The 14,413-nt window shown below is 46.9% G+C and overlaps 1 protein-coding gene across 1 annotated transcript; it reads right to left on the reverse strand.

The window, feature by feature from the left end:
• Positions 1-9,790: 9,790 nt before the first annotated feature.
• LOC146346515 (secreted Ly-6/uPAR-related protein 1-like) lies at positions 9,791-12,891 on the reverse strand. The gene is made up of 3 exons (XM_084847940.1): positions 12,648-12,891; positions 11,842-11,961; positions 9,791-10,704 (listed from the first exon to the last, which is right to left on the reverse strand). The coding sequence occupies exons 1-3, from the start codon at positions 12,700-12,702 to the stop codon at positions 10,493-10,495; spliced, it is 387 nt and encodes a 128-aa protein (XP_084704066.1). The 5' UTR covers positions 12,703-12,891; the 3' UTR covers positions 9,791-10,492.
• Positions 12,892-14,413: the final 1,522 nt, after the last annotated feature.

Consider the following 14,413-nt stretch of genomic DNA (forward strand, 5'->3'; position numbering starts at 1 on the left):
ATTTGTCCAACCCCCTTTTGAAGCCATCCAAATTGGTGGCCATCACTACATCCTGTGGTAGTGAATTCCATAGTTTGACTATGCGCTGCGTGAAGAAGTCCTTCCTTTGATCTGTGCCGAATCTCCTACTAATCAGCTTCCTGGGATGAGCCCTTTGCGTTCTAGTATTCTGAAAGAGGGAGAAATATGTCTCCCTATCCACCTTCTCCACACCATGCATAGTTTTCTACACCTCTATCATGTCTCCCCTACCCTCCTTTTTTCCAAGCTAAACAATCCCAGCTGTTGTAACAGGGGAGATGCTCCAGCCCCTTGATCATTCTAGTTGCCCTTTTCTACACTTTTTCCAGCTCTATAATATCTTTTTTTAGGTGTGGTGACCAGAACTGTACACAGTATTCCAAGTTTGGTCACACCATGGATTTGTATAAGGGCAGTATGATATTGCAGCTTTGTTCTCAGTTCCTTTCTTAATTATGCCTAACATGGAGTTTGCCTTTTTTTACAGCAGCCGCACACTGGGTTGACATCTTGTGTTGCCCCAGCTGTAGGCTCTGAACTCGTAATTTAGAGGTGCCAAGATAGTGATAAATCAGATCTATAGGTTTACTTACAAGGAGTACTTTATTGGGTAACTTACAGGACACAGGTGTACCCAATAGTTGGATCAGACAGCTTCTCTGAACTCAGAGCCATGGGGCACAATGGTTTTTATAGCATACATGTTAGCCATGAGGCAGCACAACACTAGCAAGCACCTCCAGCGTTCATTCCCAGCGTAGACTAACAGCACTAGGTTCTCAGCACAGCCACCTGTAGCTCAGCATAAACACATGGCTTCACTTCCCAGGCATGGCCTGATACGGCCTTCTAGCAGTCATTAGTATTGAAGGTGCTGGGGCTGTCATCGGCCTTTTGACTCATCTGCACATGCTAAGGGGCTTACTAAAAAGGGAATTGCACCAATAATGAACTTAAGCAAGAATTATGGATCTCTAGGCCCCTCTAACACTATAAATGACTTGGCTACACTCCTGGGGCCAATACACATCTTCATTGAGCTGTCCACCACAACCCCAAGATCTCTTTCCTGGTCAGTCACTGCTAGCTCAGATCCCATCAAGGTTATACCTGAAGTTGGGATTTTTTGCCCCAACGTGCATCCATCTTGCTCCATCTTCATCTCTACCATTGCCATTTTGTTGGCCTGTGTGTTAGAATGTTTAAACCAAGTTCCAGCCATTTTCTGGAATGCAGCCACCTTATGAAAAAGCCTCGGCTGCCAGGGGTAGAACAGCACCACAATATGTGGTGTCCGGGAACAGTATGATAATGGACAAGGTTCTCATACCTCAGGATGGAGCTGGAAATTGATAAGAGAACAGAGTTCTCGTAATCTCAGAGGAAATAGCCCCCATAACATGCATACCTTGTTCCTATAACATACTAATTACAGCCTCTCCCAATAAAGAGACAGCTTATGAAATTCTTCTTCCAAATATGGTTGGCTAATTGGGGGCAGGAAGAATGGCTCAAGGGGTAGTCAAGTGGCCACAAGCATACACCCCCCCGTCCCTGTTTATCTGGGGCTAACTCTATTTTTCAGGCCCTGACCCTGGTAAATATCTTCCAGAGAGGGCCCCTGCTAGGGAGCAGTATACCACCTTGTTAATGTACCTATCAGTAGTCAGGGGAAGGGCTGTAGCTCAGTGGCAGGGCCTGTGCTTTGCATGTAGAAGGTCCCGGTTTCAATCACTGGCATATCCAGGTGATTGGAACCCTGCTTGAAACAACGGGGAGTCACTGCCAGCCAGTGTCAACAAGCCTTCCCCAAGTTGGTGCCCTCCAGATGTGTTGGACTACAACTCCCATCCTTTCCAGTCAACCTATGCCTGTATGTACCAGCTCAGACACATAGTTCATCTTAGAAGGCCCTCCTCTCGTTGCCCTTGCCAAATGAAGTTAGGCAGGTTTTTACAAGAGACAGGGCCTTCTCAGTTGTAGTGCCCTGTTTTGGAATGTTCCTCCCAAGGAGGCTTGCCTGGTGCCAACATTGTTATCTTTTCGGTGCCAGGCAAAGACCTTTCTTTCCCCCAAAGCATTTTAGAGACTTCGTTTTTAGATTTTTATGGCTGTTCATATGTATTTTTATATTTATCTATTCCTGCACGGTTTATCATTTTGTACTGCATTGTCTCTTATTCTTTTAAATATTTGTATTGTATTTTATTATTTTAACTGTTTGGAATCGGCCCAGATAATGCTTTTTTTTAACTGGGTAGATTAAAATATAATAAATAACATAACATAACATAACATAACATAACATGAATAATAAACAAATAGACTATTTCCATTATCTGAGGCCCAAAGAATGGAAGGACTATTTCTTGATGCATGTGTGAGCAGAGGTGTTGGTAGTATTGTATTGCTGCCTCTTTTCTTGCTTTCCAGAGGAGAGGTGTGGTTTTCAGGTACAATGAGAATTGTCCCCACAAGCAGAACCCAGCCTTCAGATTCCACCCACCCTATCTTCTTTTGGCCTAGGAGACACCCCTCTGCAGGCCTGCATTAAGAGCCATGCCACTGAGCATATAGCCCCCGTTTAACACACCAGTTAAGTTACCAGTACCTTCATGGAACTTGTTGTCAAGCTTCAGCAGACTACACAAGCCTTGTCAGAACTTTGTATGTACACCATCCTGTGACGATGGCATGAGAGTTACAAGGGATGCCTTCAACGGGTCAAGGAATGCCTCCGGGGGTCTTGCTATGCCATGTGGGCAAGCCGATTGAGGCACAGCCAGCCCCCGTCGTATGTGACAACCTTTGGTGAGTTCACTTTAAGAGGCCCAACCCTCAAATAGAGCAGATCCGGGGCTTGGAGTCACAACAGGACAATTGACCCAGTGATCTTGCCTGAAGCAAAGCAATACCGAGTCATGTATGCAAGGCTAAATTTAGGTAAAACGCTCAGATCAAACCACTTATCCAAGTGCCCTCGGAGTAGTTGAGCAATAATTAGCTTGTAAGATATGCATGCATATTTCAAACGCTGAGTGATTTTTCTCCAGGTATGGCTGAATTATTGACTGTGAATTTCCTAATTTTGGAGCATTACAATGTTGAGGCAAAGCAGCATTTTTTAGATTGCACCCTTCCCAAGTTAACCTTTTTGGCTTGAATGGCAAGCCATTCCATTCTTTGGTTAGGCATCTGAAACCACTTTTGACTGAACCTGAGAGTCTCTCCCTAGCCCTTTGTCTTATTGTCCTCCTCAGACTCAGAGTCTTTTGTCCCTTTGAAGCTTTGTTTAAACCTTATAAGAAACCTGGGCGTCAAGCTTTCAGTCTTCTGGTAACTCTGGCTGATCCCACTTGCTGAAATCACTATTGCTGAAATCGCGTTGCTACGGGATCTCCAGCTGGCCCTAAGCTGCTGAAATGACTTAGGGCCTGGCCACCCAAGGCAGGTACCTTCCTCGGAAACCACTTGGTTTCCTAGGGGCCCCACAGAGATAGGATTCCGTGCTCATTCTCTGGTTGTGTGACAAGCCCAGTTAGCCCCAGTTGCCTCCATTGGCTCTTGCTCACTCTGCAAAATCACTCTGAGTCATGAAAAGGGATGTCAGAGAATTCTGCCACAGATCTCAGTAAGGCCAAATGCCAGTGCATTTGGACCACTGAACTCTGTGGTGGAACGGCCTGCCCCCCCGCCCCCCCGCAGATCCCCCCCGGGACGAGACTTACCTGGGGTGGATGTTCCGGACGATGGCGGCTCCAGCGGCGGCTTTGGCGGCGGCTGCGGCGGCTGGTCTTCTGACCGGCTGCTGCCGCCGCCGCCATTTGCAGTCTGTTCCCCCCACCCATTCGTGATAGGCTACATAAAGACTTACGTAGCCTATCACATCTGGGTTAAAAAAAACCAAACTCGTATGCAAATGACGGTGGCTACGGCCGCCGCTATTTGCGTTCCCTCTTATTTTCGCCGTCTTAGTCTACGTAAATATTTACATAGAGTAAGACAGTGAAAATAAAGGGGAACGCAAATAGCGTCTGCTACGCTATTTGTGTTCCCCTTTCTTGTCTTCGTCTTAGTCTATGTAAATATTTACGTAGACTAAGACGGCCAAAAATAAGGAATGCAAATGGCGGCGGCTGTAGCCGCCGCCATTTGCATACACGGTTTTTTTAAAGACCCAGAAGTGATAGGCTACATAAGTCTGAATTCAGGGATGCAAATGGCAGCGGCTATGGCTGCCACCATTTGTGTCCCTGCTAGCCAGCGGCCGGATGTCTGGCTGCTGGCGGAGCTGGCCGGCAGCTCTGCAGAATCCCTGCGGAGCAGAGCCGGTCGGCCAGGATCTTAATCATAGAATCATAGAATAGTAGGGTTGGAAGGGGCCTACAAGGCCATCAAGTCCAACCCCCTGCTCAATGCAGGAATTCAAGTCAGAGGATCCCTGACAGATGGCTGTCCAACCTCATCTTGAATGCCTCCAGTGTGAGAGAGCCCACCGCCTTCCTAGGGAACTGGTTCCATTGTCGTATTGCTCTGACAGTCAGGAAGTTTTTCCTGATGTTCAGCTGGAATCTGGCTTCCTGTAACTTGAGCCCATTATTCCGTGTCCTGCACTCTGGGATGATCAAGAAGAGATCCTGGCCTTCTTCTCTGTGACAACCTTTCCAGTACTTGAAGAGTGCTATCATATCTCCCCGCAGTCTTCTCTTCTCCAGGCTAAACATGCCCAGTTCTTTCAGTCTCTCTTCATAGGGCTTTGTTTCCAGTCCCCTGATCATCTTTGTTGCCCTCCTCTGAGCCCTCTGCAGTTTGTCTGCATCCTTCTTCAAGTGTGGTGCCCAGAACTGGACACAGTACTCCAGATGAGGCCTAACCAATGCTGAGTAGAGAGGAACTAGTACTTCCCGGGATTTGGAAGCTATGCTTCTATTAATGCAGCCCCAAATAGCATTTGCCTTTTTTGCAGCCACATCACATGGTTGGCTCATATTCAGCTTGTGATCGACAACAATTCTAAGATCCTTCTCGCTTGTAGTGTTGTTGAGCCACATATCCCCCATCTTGTAACTGTGCCTTTGGTTTCTTTTTCCTAGGTGCAGAACTTGGCATTTCTCCCTATTAAATGCCATTCTGTTGTTTTCTACCCAGCGCTCCAGTCTATCCAGATCACTTTGAATTTTGTTTCTCTCTTCCAAAGTATTCACTGTCCCGCCCAATTTTGTGTCATCTGCAAATTTGATCAGCATTCCCTGCATCTTCATCTCATTGTGATCCAGCTAGTTTCTGAAGAAAGTGTCAATGGGCCTATTAATAACAAAGATTGATTGAAGGAGACCAGGAGAGATTGCTGATAACTGGAGAGCGTGTGTGAATTAGATCTAGATAACCCCAGCTTGCCCTCCGCTTTCATCACAGTGACCAGGCTCCAGGACTCATCTTGGCACACTGCCTCTTCCTAACCCAAGCCTCTGTGAAACTAGAATGTTTGAGACCTATGTGCTGGCTATTCATGATGAGGAACTCCCAGCTGCAAGGAAGTGTGCATCACTCATCTCCGCTTGCAAGCAGAAGCTCAGAGAATCTTCTATCATTTACGTTCCTCTTGTGGGTGATAAATATGAGACAGCTTTGTCTGCTTTAAGAAACTTTTTTGTGCCTAAAGTTAATATTGTGGTGGAACGCTATAAATTTCGCCAGCGGGGACAGAAACAAGGAGAAACTGCAGATCGATCTATTGCTGTTTTGAGAGAAATGGTTACTTGTAATTTTGGAGATACGGCAGAAGAAATGTTTCGGGATCAGTTGTGGAGAAGATGGTGGTGCTCCACATCAGGGGACGCCTCTTGCTAGAAATGGATCTTACCTTGCAGAAAGCCATGACAGTTGCCAAGCAGATAGAAACTGCAGTGGCAGAGGCAAAGCTAATGGATCAAGGCAAGATAGAACCAGTGCAGGCTGTGCAGCCTCTAAAAAAAAAATAAAATCCCAAGGTCTTTGGACAAGTTTAAAGATGGTGCAAATAAGTGCCCACAGCCCTTAAAATGTGTACAGACAGCATGCTTTCATTGTGGATCAACACAACACACAGCAAATTATGTTAACTGCCCTGAAAGGGGGCTCAGTGCAGATGATGCAAAAGGAAAGGACATTTTGCTAGGGTATGCCGGAGTGCCCAATCTCAACAATTTATAAGTGAAGTTGCTGCACCAGAAGTTATTGCTACCTTGCTGAAGCTACTACAGTGGACAGAATGACATGCGTTGTTACAGTGTCTGTCCCTGCAGCAAGGAAGCCCCAGGGCATTGAGCTGATGTTAGATACAGGCTCTGCAGTCTCCTTACTGCCCAAGTCTATATCTATAAATACTTCAGTAGCTCACCACTTAACAGCACCTAAATTGCATCTCATACGTTACTCAAGGAATCTAATTTTAGTTCTTGGTTGTCCATCAGCCAAAGTAGCATTTGAGACAAATTGTGTGGCAGCGGAGTTCTGCGTTGTACCAGAGGGAACTCCCATCCTGGGCAGAGATCTTTTTGCTGCACTGCTTATGCAAGTACTGGACGGGATGATCATCGCAATACCACTCAACAATACCACAGCTCGTATTTCCCTTGGAAGTATAATAGCTGACAACACAGAAGGAGAGTTAGGCTGGGCAAAGGGCTTTATTCACAAAGTTAAAATTAGACACAATGTGAGGCCAGTATAACAGAAACTACGCCGGTTCCCATTTGCTATGGGAGGTGCTGTAACACAGGGACTTAAAAAATTAGTGCAGAATGACATCATTGAGGCTGATGATTCTTCTGAGTGGATTTCCCCAATTGTTGCAATTTATTTATTTATTTATTATTAAATTTATTAATCGCCCATCTGGCTGGTCACCCAGCCACTCTGGGTGATGTATAGTGTACAATAAAACAGTTTAAACCAATAAAATTCTACAGTAAAAACATTTTCTAAAATACCCTAACCCACCCCAAATGCCTGCCTGAACAACCACATTTTTAATGCACGGTGGAAGCTCATTAAACAGGGGGCATGGCGGAGTTCCCTAGGGAGGGAGTTCTACAGAGTGGGGGCCACCACAGAAAAGGCCCTCTCCCTCATCCCCACCGGTCTAGCTGTCCTGGCTGATGGGACAGAGAAAAGGCCATCCGAGGCTGATCTTGTTAAGCGGCCTGTCTGGTGTTGCTGGAGGCGCTCCTTAAGATAGGCTGGGCTGGAACCATATAGGGTTTTAAAGGTCAAAACCAACACCTTGAATTTGGCCTGGAAAACAACTGGTAGCCAGTGCAACTCCTGCAGCACTGGAGTGATGTGATCTCGCCGGCGGCTGCCTTTAATCAGGCAAGCCGCTGCGCTCTGTACCAGCTTACCAATTACAAAGAAGACAGGAAATATCTGTCTTTGTGTGGACTTGAGGGAGGCAAACAAGGCAGTGGTAGTTGATAGCCACCTGCTCCCTCACATAGAAGAAATCTTTACTGACCTGCAGGGAGCCACATTACTTTCCATCCTTGACCTACGAAGGGCTTATCAAGTCTTATTACATGAGGATAGTAGACACCTCGCTTCATTCATCACCCATGATGGCTCGTTTCATTTTAAACTTGTCCCATATGGTTTAGCATCCTCCCCCAGTGCCTGATCGTCTTAAGCATCAGCCAGAAGTCCAGTGCTATCTGGATGACATCATCGCAGTTGGACAGACCCCAGCAAAACATGGCAGACGTCAGCAAACTGTCTTGCAATGCATAATGGATGCAGGACTAAAGTTGAACCTTGCCAAATGTGTGTTCACACAGAAGGAGTTACCTTTCTTTGGGCATATTATATCACAAAATGGATTGAAACCTGACCTCAACCATGTCAAGGCAGTTACAGACGTTCTGCAACCTAAAGATATCCAGACGCTGTGCTCCTTCTTAGGCCTTATGTCTTGGTATGCAGAATTTGTGCACGATTATGCATCTGTATTAGAACTCCTACGTCTGTCGCTTCATGGATGTATACCCTGGATGTGGACATCTGCTGCACAAACCAGCTTTGAGACAGTAAAATCATGGATTGTACATAGCCCAGCATTGGCCTTATTTGACCCAGCATCACTTACCCTTGTGACTACAGATGCCTCTGACTGTGGTCTTGGGGCTGTACGTACCCATGTTCATGGAGACAAGAGTGAAGGGACAGTTCCTTTCGCATCCAGAACATTGCAAGGGTCAGAAATATCATACTCTACGGTAGAAAAGGAAGCACTGGAATGTGTATGGGCTACAGAGAAATGGCGGACCTACTTGTGGGGTTGCGCATTCACATTGCGTACTGATCACAATCCATGGGCTACCTTGCTTACAACTAAAGGCTTGGGGAGGGCAAGGAATGAGGATTACCAGATGGTCTGCTAAACTGTTGGCTTTTACATACCAGATGGAGTACAGACCTGGCACTGAGAGTGTTACTGCAGACTGTTTATCCCGGCTACCTTTGCCATCCTCAGAAAGTGAACAAGATGAGGACACAGAGGTGATTGCTTCCACCACATCTGCTCTGACAGCTAGTGTATTTCTAGGAAGCACGATCTTTGCCATGCATGCTCTCTGATAAGAAAGAAGCAAATGCTGTTGGAGCAGAAATGTTTATTTTCCCCTCAAACCATTCTGAAAGTTTCCCAGTCATTCCCAGCTTTCAGTGGCAGGCTGTCTTCCAAGTGGTCCCTGCTGGGTGTATGTGACACACCCTGACCCCTGGAACCGTATCCTCATGGCATCGACCCTGCAATCGAACAACGCCCCCTGGCCATCGGAAGCCAGTCCTTTAAAACAGGGGTGGGGAATGTGTGGCCCTCCAGATGTTGCTGGACCAGGGATCAGCCCTAGCCAGCATAGCTAACAGTGAAGGCTGATGGGAGATGTAGTCCAGCAACATCTGGAGAGCCACACGTTCCACACCCCTGCTTTAAGGCAAAGTAGCTGAACACTGCAATTCTTCAGGGGCATTTCAGGGATCCTCTGTCTTTTCCCTTCCCTTCCCTTCCCTTCCCTTCCCTTCCCTTCCCTTCCCTTCCCTTCCCTTCCCTTCCCTTCCCCTCCCATCTTTCTTTTTCAGAAATCAGATTGTAAAATGTACCTTCCTTGTGCATTGTTATTGTTGCTGTTTTTATTTAAAGCATGCTGTGGACACCAATTGGTAAGGAAGGAAGGATGCACATAAATACAACTCTCACCATTCTGATCTGTTGTTCAGCATGCCTCTGGCACTTCCAGCATATGAAGGGGTGTGATGCTCCTGACCTCTGCCACTCCCGCAATAGTCCTGCAGGTTAGGCAACATTTCCATTTTACAGAAAAGGAGCAAAGGCTGAGAGATTAGTGTCTTGCCCGAGGCCACTAACCAAATTCACTGCTCCGTCAGGCCTCTCTTGCCCCCCTCTCCCCAGGATCCTACTTCAGCTCACCTTAATTGTGAGCTCAGAACTTGCAGCTTTAGACCATCCTGTTTGATGGGCACAATGTATTCCTGCTGCAATCTTCCAAGTATAGATCAGGGCTGCAGAGGGCAAAGCCGGAGGTGGAATGGGAGCCACATTGGTGGTGGGGAGACAGTGGCTGTGTTATTAGGAGGGGACAAAAGTAGGACAACCCCCTCCTTCAAACCCTTTTGGATCCCTGTACAGACCATCTATTTTAGGTTTTAGCCAAAGCAACCAGCATTTTTTTACGCTTTATGCAGTAGCCATGAGGGCAAAACCATTTTTTTTTTAAAATACATTTTTAAGAAGTTGATCTTCAGGTTTATCTGCATCCCTCAGTTGTCAACTGAAAATAGCTATACTTTTTTTTTAACATGAAAAGGGACTGGACTGGCCATTAGATAGCAGGCCATGCACTTCCAGAAGGATTGGTGACTGACTCATCCCATAAAAGAATAATGGAAATCATACATCTCCCAGTGTCCTATCTTTTACATCTAGACAGGGCAAACACGCCTATTTTCCTGTCTGCCTTACACATCAAGATCCCAAATATTACATGTCTCATAACGTCAAAGATGAGTATAGACAGGTCAAGTGATTGGAGCCAATACCAAGGAAAAGGTCCTGATATCCTACCAGTCAGATGGGTACATTCTGAAGAACGGCTCCAATATTACGTTCACACTGCCAACTGGCACACATTAAAGGAAAAGAAATGTTGTTTTCAACTATTAAGCAGGTATGGACACAGACGGCATGCTGGATCCTAATAAGATAGCCCTATTCTTCATTTTTTCATGAAGTTGAAATCTGGATGATTTCTTGACCTCCCTGCTCTATGTCCATTTGACGTGAAAGCATCAACAGACTTGTAGAGAAGTCCCCCCAAAGTGCCTGGACATCTCTGCAGTTTTCTTGCTCTGGATTACCTGGACAGGTTTCTTTTCTGGATGCTCTTCCTCCAAACCAACCTGCCCTCTCCTTGAAGCCTTATAATCTGGTCCAGAGGAGGGCAAAAGCAACGGCAGCTGTAAAGACCAGGGCAGAGAAAGTGGCAGAGGCTAGCTGCCCTGCACCAAGGTTGCACAGATCAGTGGAACAGCAGTAGTCCGGGTGACTCTCGCCAATTCCGTCCGGCTCAGAGGGCACGCAGGTTTTGGAACACAATTTGGTAACAGTGATGTTTCCGAAAAAGGGGTATCCTGAAAGATATTTATTAGAAGACAGTGTAAGAGAAGGTGGACAAAAAATCAGTAATGCTGTTTTGCCGTCTTGTCACTCGAAACAAGCACATCCTATTTTCAGAACCTGGTCCTATCGTTGTGGATGTTGCTAGGCTTGCTAATGGTCCAGAATGATCTGATGGATGCTTCACCAGTGGGAACTGTTCACTGAGAATCTCTCTCCAGCCTTGGGATGCGATGCCCATGAGAGCCTGAGAAGGCCACATGCCCAGGGGAGAGGGGCAGAGAAACAGAGAGAGAATGGTGAGCTGGCAGAAGCATCCTCGAGGTGCAGTTTGGGCCTCTCTTTGGGGACCTGGTGCAGCCCTGGCAGTGCTGGCTTGCAGTGGTATATTTGCCTCCACAGTGCCCTGCTTGTACATAAAGAGCTATTGCAGAGAAGCCGTCAGTGCTAAGTGCTCTTTCATCCAAAGGAAACAAAGCCCTGTAGTGCTGTCCCAAGGCTTCTCACTGCTCCGAAGTGGGGAATGAGTGACCAGAAGGGAGGCAGGGCCATTCCACCAACCCTGCTGAAAGGCTGCTTCATTTTGCCTTTTCCCTCCCCATCCCCTCTTCCTTGTGTGTCATGTCTTTTTAGATTGCAGCCATGCGGGCAGGAACTGTCTTGTTTAACTGACTGAGAGCCTTTTTGGCTGAGGAGCGTGATAAAAATACTTAAATAGGCAAACCATGAATAGTCATAACATTAAGCCCCCCCCCAATTTGTTATTTCACACTGGGGACACTTCCCTAGCCTCTGTTCAGAGCTCCTACAGCAGTGTTCCCCAAAGGGCACACTGGTAGAGAATGATGGGAGTTGTAGTCCAACACATTTGGAGGACCCCAGGTGGAGGAAGGCTGCCCTGTGGTATAGCAGTGTTCACCAGGGTTCCCACGTGACTGGGAATCTCCCTTCCATGGAGGTGGCTGCTCAGAGCATGCAAACACCCCCTCCCATCAAAGAGAATGGAAACTTGCACATGGACGTGAGTGGAGCAACTCTGTGCAGCCTGTTGCCACGGGATCAATGGAGAGATGTGACTGTGGCTTTGAATACAAGTGACCCAAGAAACAAGGGGTGCATTTAGGCCTTCCGTGGCATGGGCTCCCCCTTACCTGAATCCACAGAGTGCACGGTCGTCTTGCATGTGGTTTCCTCCGATGAGCAGTTGGCGACAGACACACAGTTGCCAAGGTCTGTGGGTTCTTTGCAGGTGTAGCATTGCAGAGAGAGAACTGCAGTGGAAGAGAGCACCTTTAGAGCACTCAGGCCATAGCTGCATTTGCACCTCAGGGCGGAGACAGTTTCCACACAGAGCGGCCAAACAGCCTGGTGCAAAGGGTATACACGTAGAATTAAAAACTCCTGAGTTTAGCCCTTTGTTTTGAATACAAGAACTGAACAGAGCACATAAAAATCCACTCATGGTCACCCCAAGGGTTTCTTCATTTTAGCAGCATACTTGTGGTGGTGGTCAGTGGATGAGCATCATGTTGTTGCTCTTCTTGTTAAAAAACCGAGAGTCAGAAATTCTTGCTGATCTACTGCAAATCACCCGGAGATTTAACAATAGATCCAGATCTACCCTCTGCCCAGCTCTACAGTAGTAGCAATAGTGGTGGTAATATTACTACTACAAATCATAATCAGTTCAAAGTCCCCAGCTCCAGAGGCCAACCAAGAGTTCTCCACTGGCATCCATCAACTAGAGCTCAACCTTGTCGAATCAATGTAAAGAAAAGACTACCTCTGAGCTAGTGCAGTGTGCCTTTCTCACTCATTGAATAAACACAACCAGCCATAGCATCTTTGAGCAAGATTCAGCCCTAGTGCCCCCCCCCCCCGCCCTTACATAATAACTCCAATTTCACAGCCAAACCCTGGTAGCTCACAAATATTTCTTGATGAAAATCAGTCTTACCAAGTTCTAAGGACGCTACAAAAATCAGCCAAGCAGCTGGGAATGCCTTCATCATTTTGCACACAAAATCTGCAGGCTTTGGCTAATCCAGGCAGCTCCTCTGTGTCCTTTTCCCAAGGCCCTGATGAGCACTGCTGGAGCCTTGTGCATTCACAGACCCTTTCCTGATCTGGTAGACTGCAGATCTTCTGCAGTCGAGGAGAACAGTTTCCCTCAGTTCTTGAGAAGAAGATATCCCTTCTCTGGGGCCCCACCTCTTGCCTTCCCCGCCCTGCTCTTCTAGGGACATGCCCAGAAGGAACAGAGTGGAAAGAGGATGCTTTAGTCAGAAAAGCACCCAGGCTTGCACCAGGACGGAAATGGACTTGAACCCTCAAAGACTGCCTAGAGCTTGTTGTCGGAGAATGACGCAGGCTGGCCTGTTTGATGCATCTCTCCGCTGGAACGCCCATTTGCCTCTAATGATAAACAACTTGCAGTGCTCGTTAATGTCGCATCCGATGCCAGGCAGAATCTCCAAAAAGATTTGCTTGTTTGTGAGGTTGTTATTCCGCCGTCCCATTGCCATACTCAAGGCGACTAACAAAACCAGAGCCAATATAAGAAACCTCATATGGGAGATGACTCTTGATGGAACCATGGAAAGGTGGGTTTGGCTGGTTTCAGTTAAACATCTTTCCCTGGTAGAAACAGTGATGGAAAATGGATTTTCCACCGCCTTCCCACTGCTCCTGAAAGTTACTGATTATCTGTATTAGCAGCAATGGTGGAAAATAACAACACTATCATGTCACTCCTTGTCCTCATTTTAGCTCTTCTGGCTTAGCCAGGGCTGGAAAGAGATGACTGGACTACCCGGACCCATGGCCTGATCCAGCATAGGCAGTTCTTATTTATATTTATTGATCTAGCACTGTCACCGTATGTGGCATTTTACGAGTTACATGAGCAAAAAAGACAGACTCTCTGCCCCAAGGAGCTTACATGGTTGCGTCTACAAGAATTTGTGTCCATGAACAAAGAAAGGGAACATTATTATAAAGGGAACCTTTTAAACTGTGAGGCTGGAGAAGCATCTCTCATAGGTGTCTTACTTTTATTGCTATTGTTGTCATCATTATTGTCTGTTATTTATCTAGAACCGGTGGAGGCCGGCGGATCCGATGTCAGTGGGACAGTAAATCTGCTCCGGGTTTCAGTCCAGAAGCACTGTGGATAGCTCCTTTAGAGTTCTGACTGGTTCTAGCTGAAACCTAAAGCAGACTCACTGCCCCACTGACATCGGAGCCACCAGCTTCCACTGTCTAGACCATCAATGCACATAAAGCTGTACAGCAGGGTTGTTGAAATTCAGGGCCCTGGGTCAAATCTGGCCCACCTGGAGATGCAATTCAGCCCTCCAGGATTCTTTAGATGGCCACACCCCTTCCCTAGGCCTCACCCATTTCTCTCAACTACCGATTCTTGGGCGGCTTCCTGGCATTTGCCCCACTTTCCCTATTCTAAAAGTCTGAGATGCCTCTCCTAGGGCTAGCCTTTGGCCTCACTTTTCACTGGAATGTGGCCTCCAAGAGCTTCTCCTAAACTGAAATCAGTCCTTGGGCTGAAAGAGGTGAATCCATAAGATCAAAGGGTTAAGCGAAAGGCTTTCATGGAAGAGGTGGGTTTCGAGGAAGACAAAGAGATAAAGGTGGCACCATGTAGGTGTGCTGGGAGGCAACTGCAGGAATAGGGGGCAGCAAGAGAGAATGGGCAATGTGGCTTGA

This window comes from Heloderma suspectum, chromosome 4 (assembly GCF_057233095.1).
Source record: "Heloderma suspectum isolate Gila_16-S chromosome 4, 16-S_ref, whole genome shotgun sequence".
NCBI lineage: Eukaryota > Metazoa > Chordata > Lepidosauria > Squamata > Helodermatidae > Heloderma > Heloderma suspectum.

Bases quoted from the DNA above. Each gene is read 5' to 3' on its own strand.
- LOC146346515 (XM_084847940.1), bottom strand. From the start codon at position 12,702: ATGATGAAGGCATTCCCAGCTGCTTGGCTGATTTTTGTAGCGTCCTTA. The intron at 11,962-12,647 runs GTAAGACTGATT...CTTCCACTGCAG, and splicing joins TGTAGCGTCCTTAGAACTTG to TTCTCTCTCTGCAATGCTAC. The intron at 10,705-11,841 runs GTAAGGGGGAGC...AATATCTTTCAG, and splicing joins CGTGCACTCTGTGGATTCAG to GATACCCCTTTTTCGGAAAC.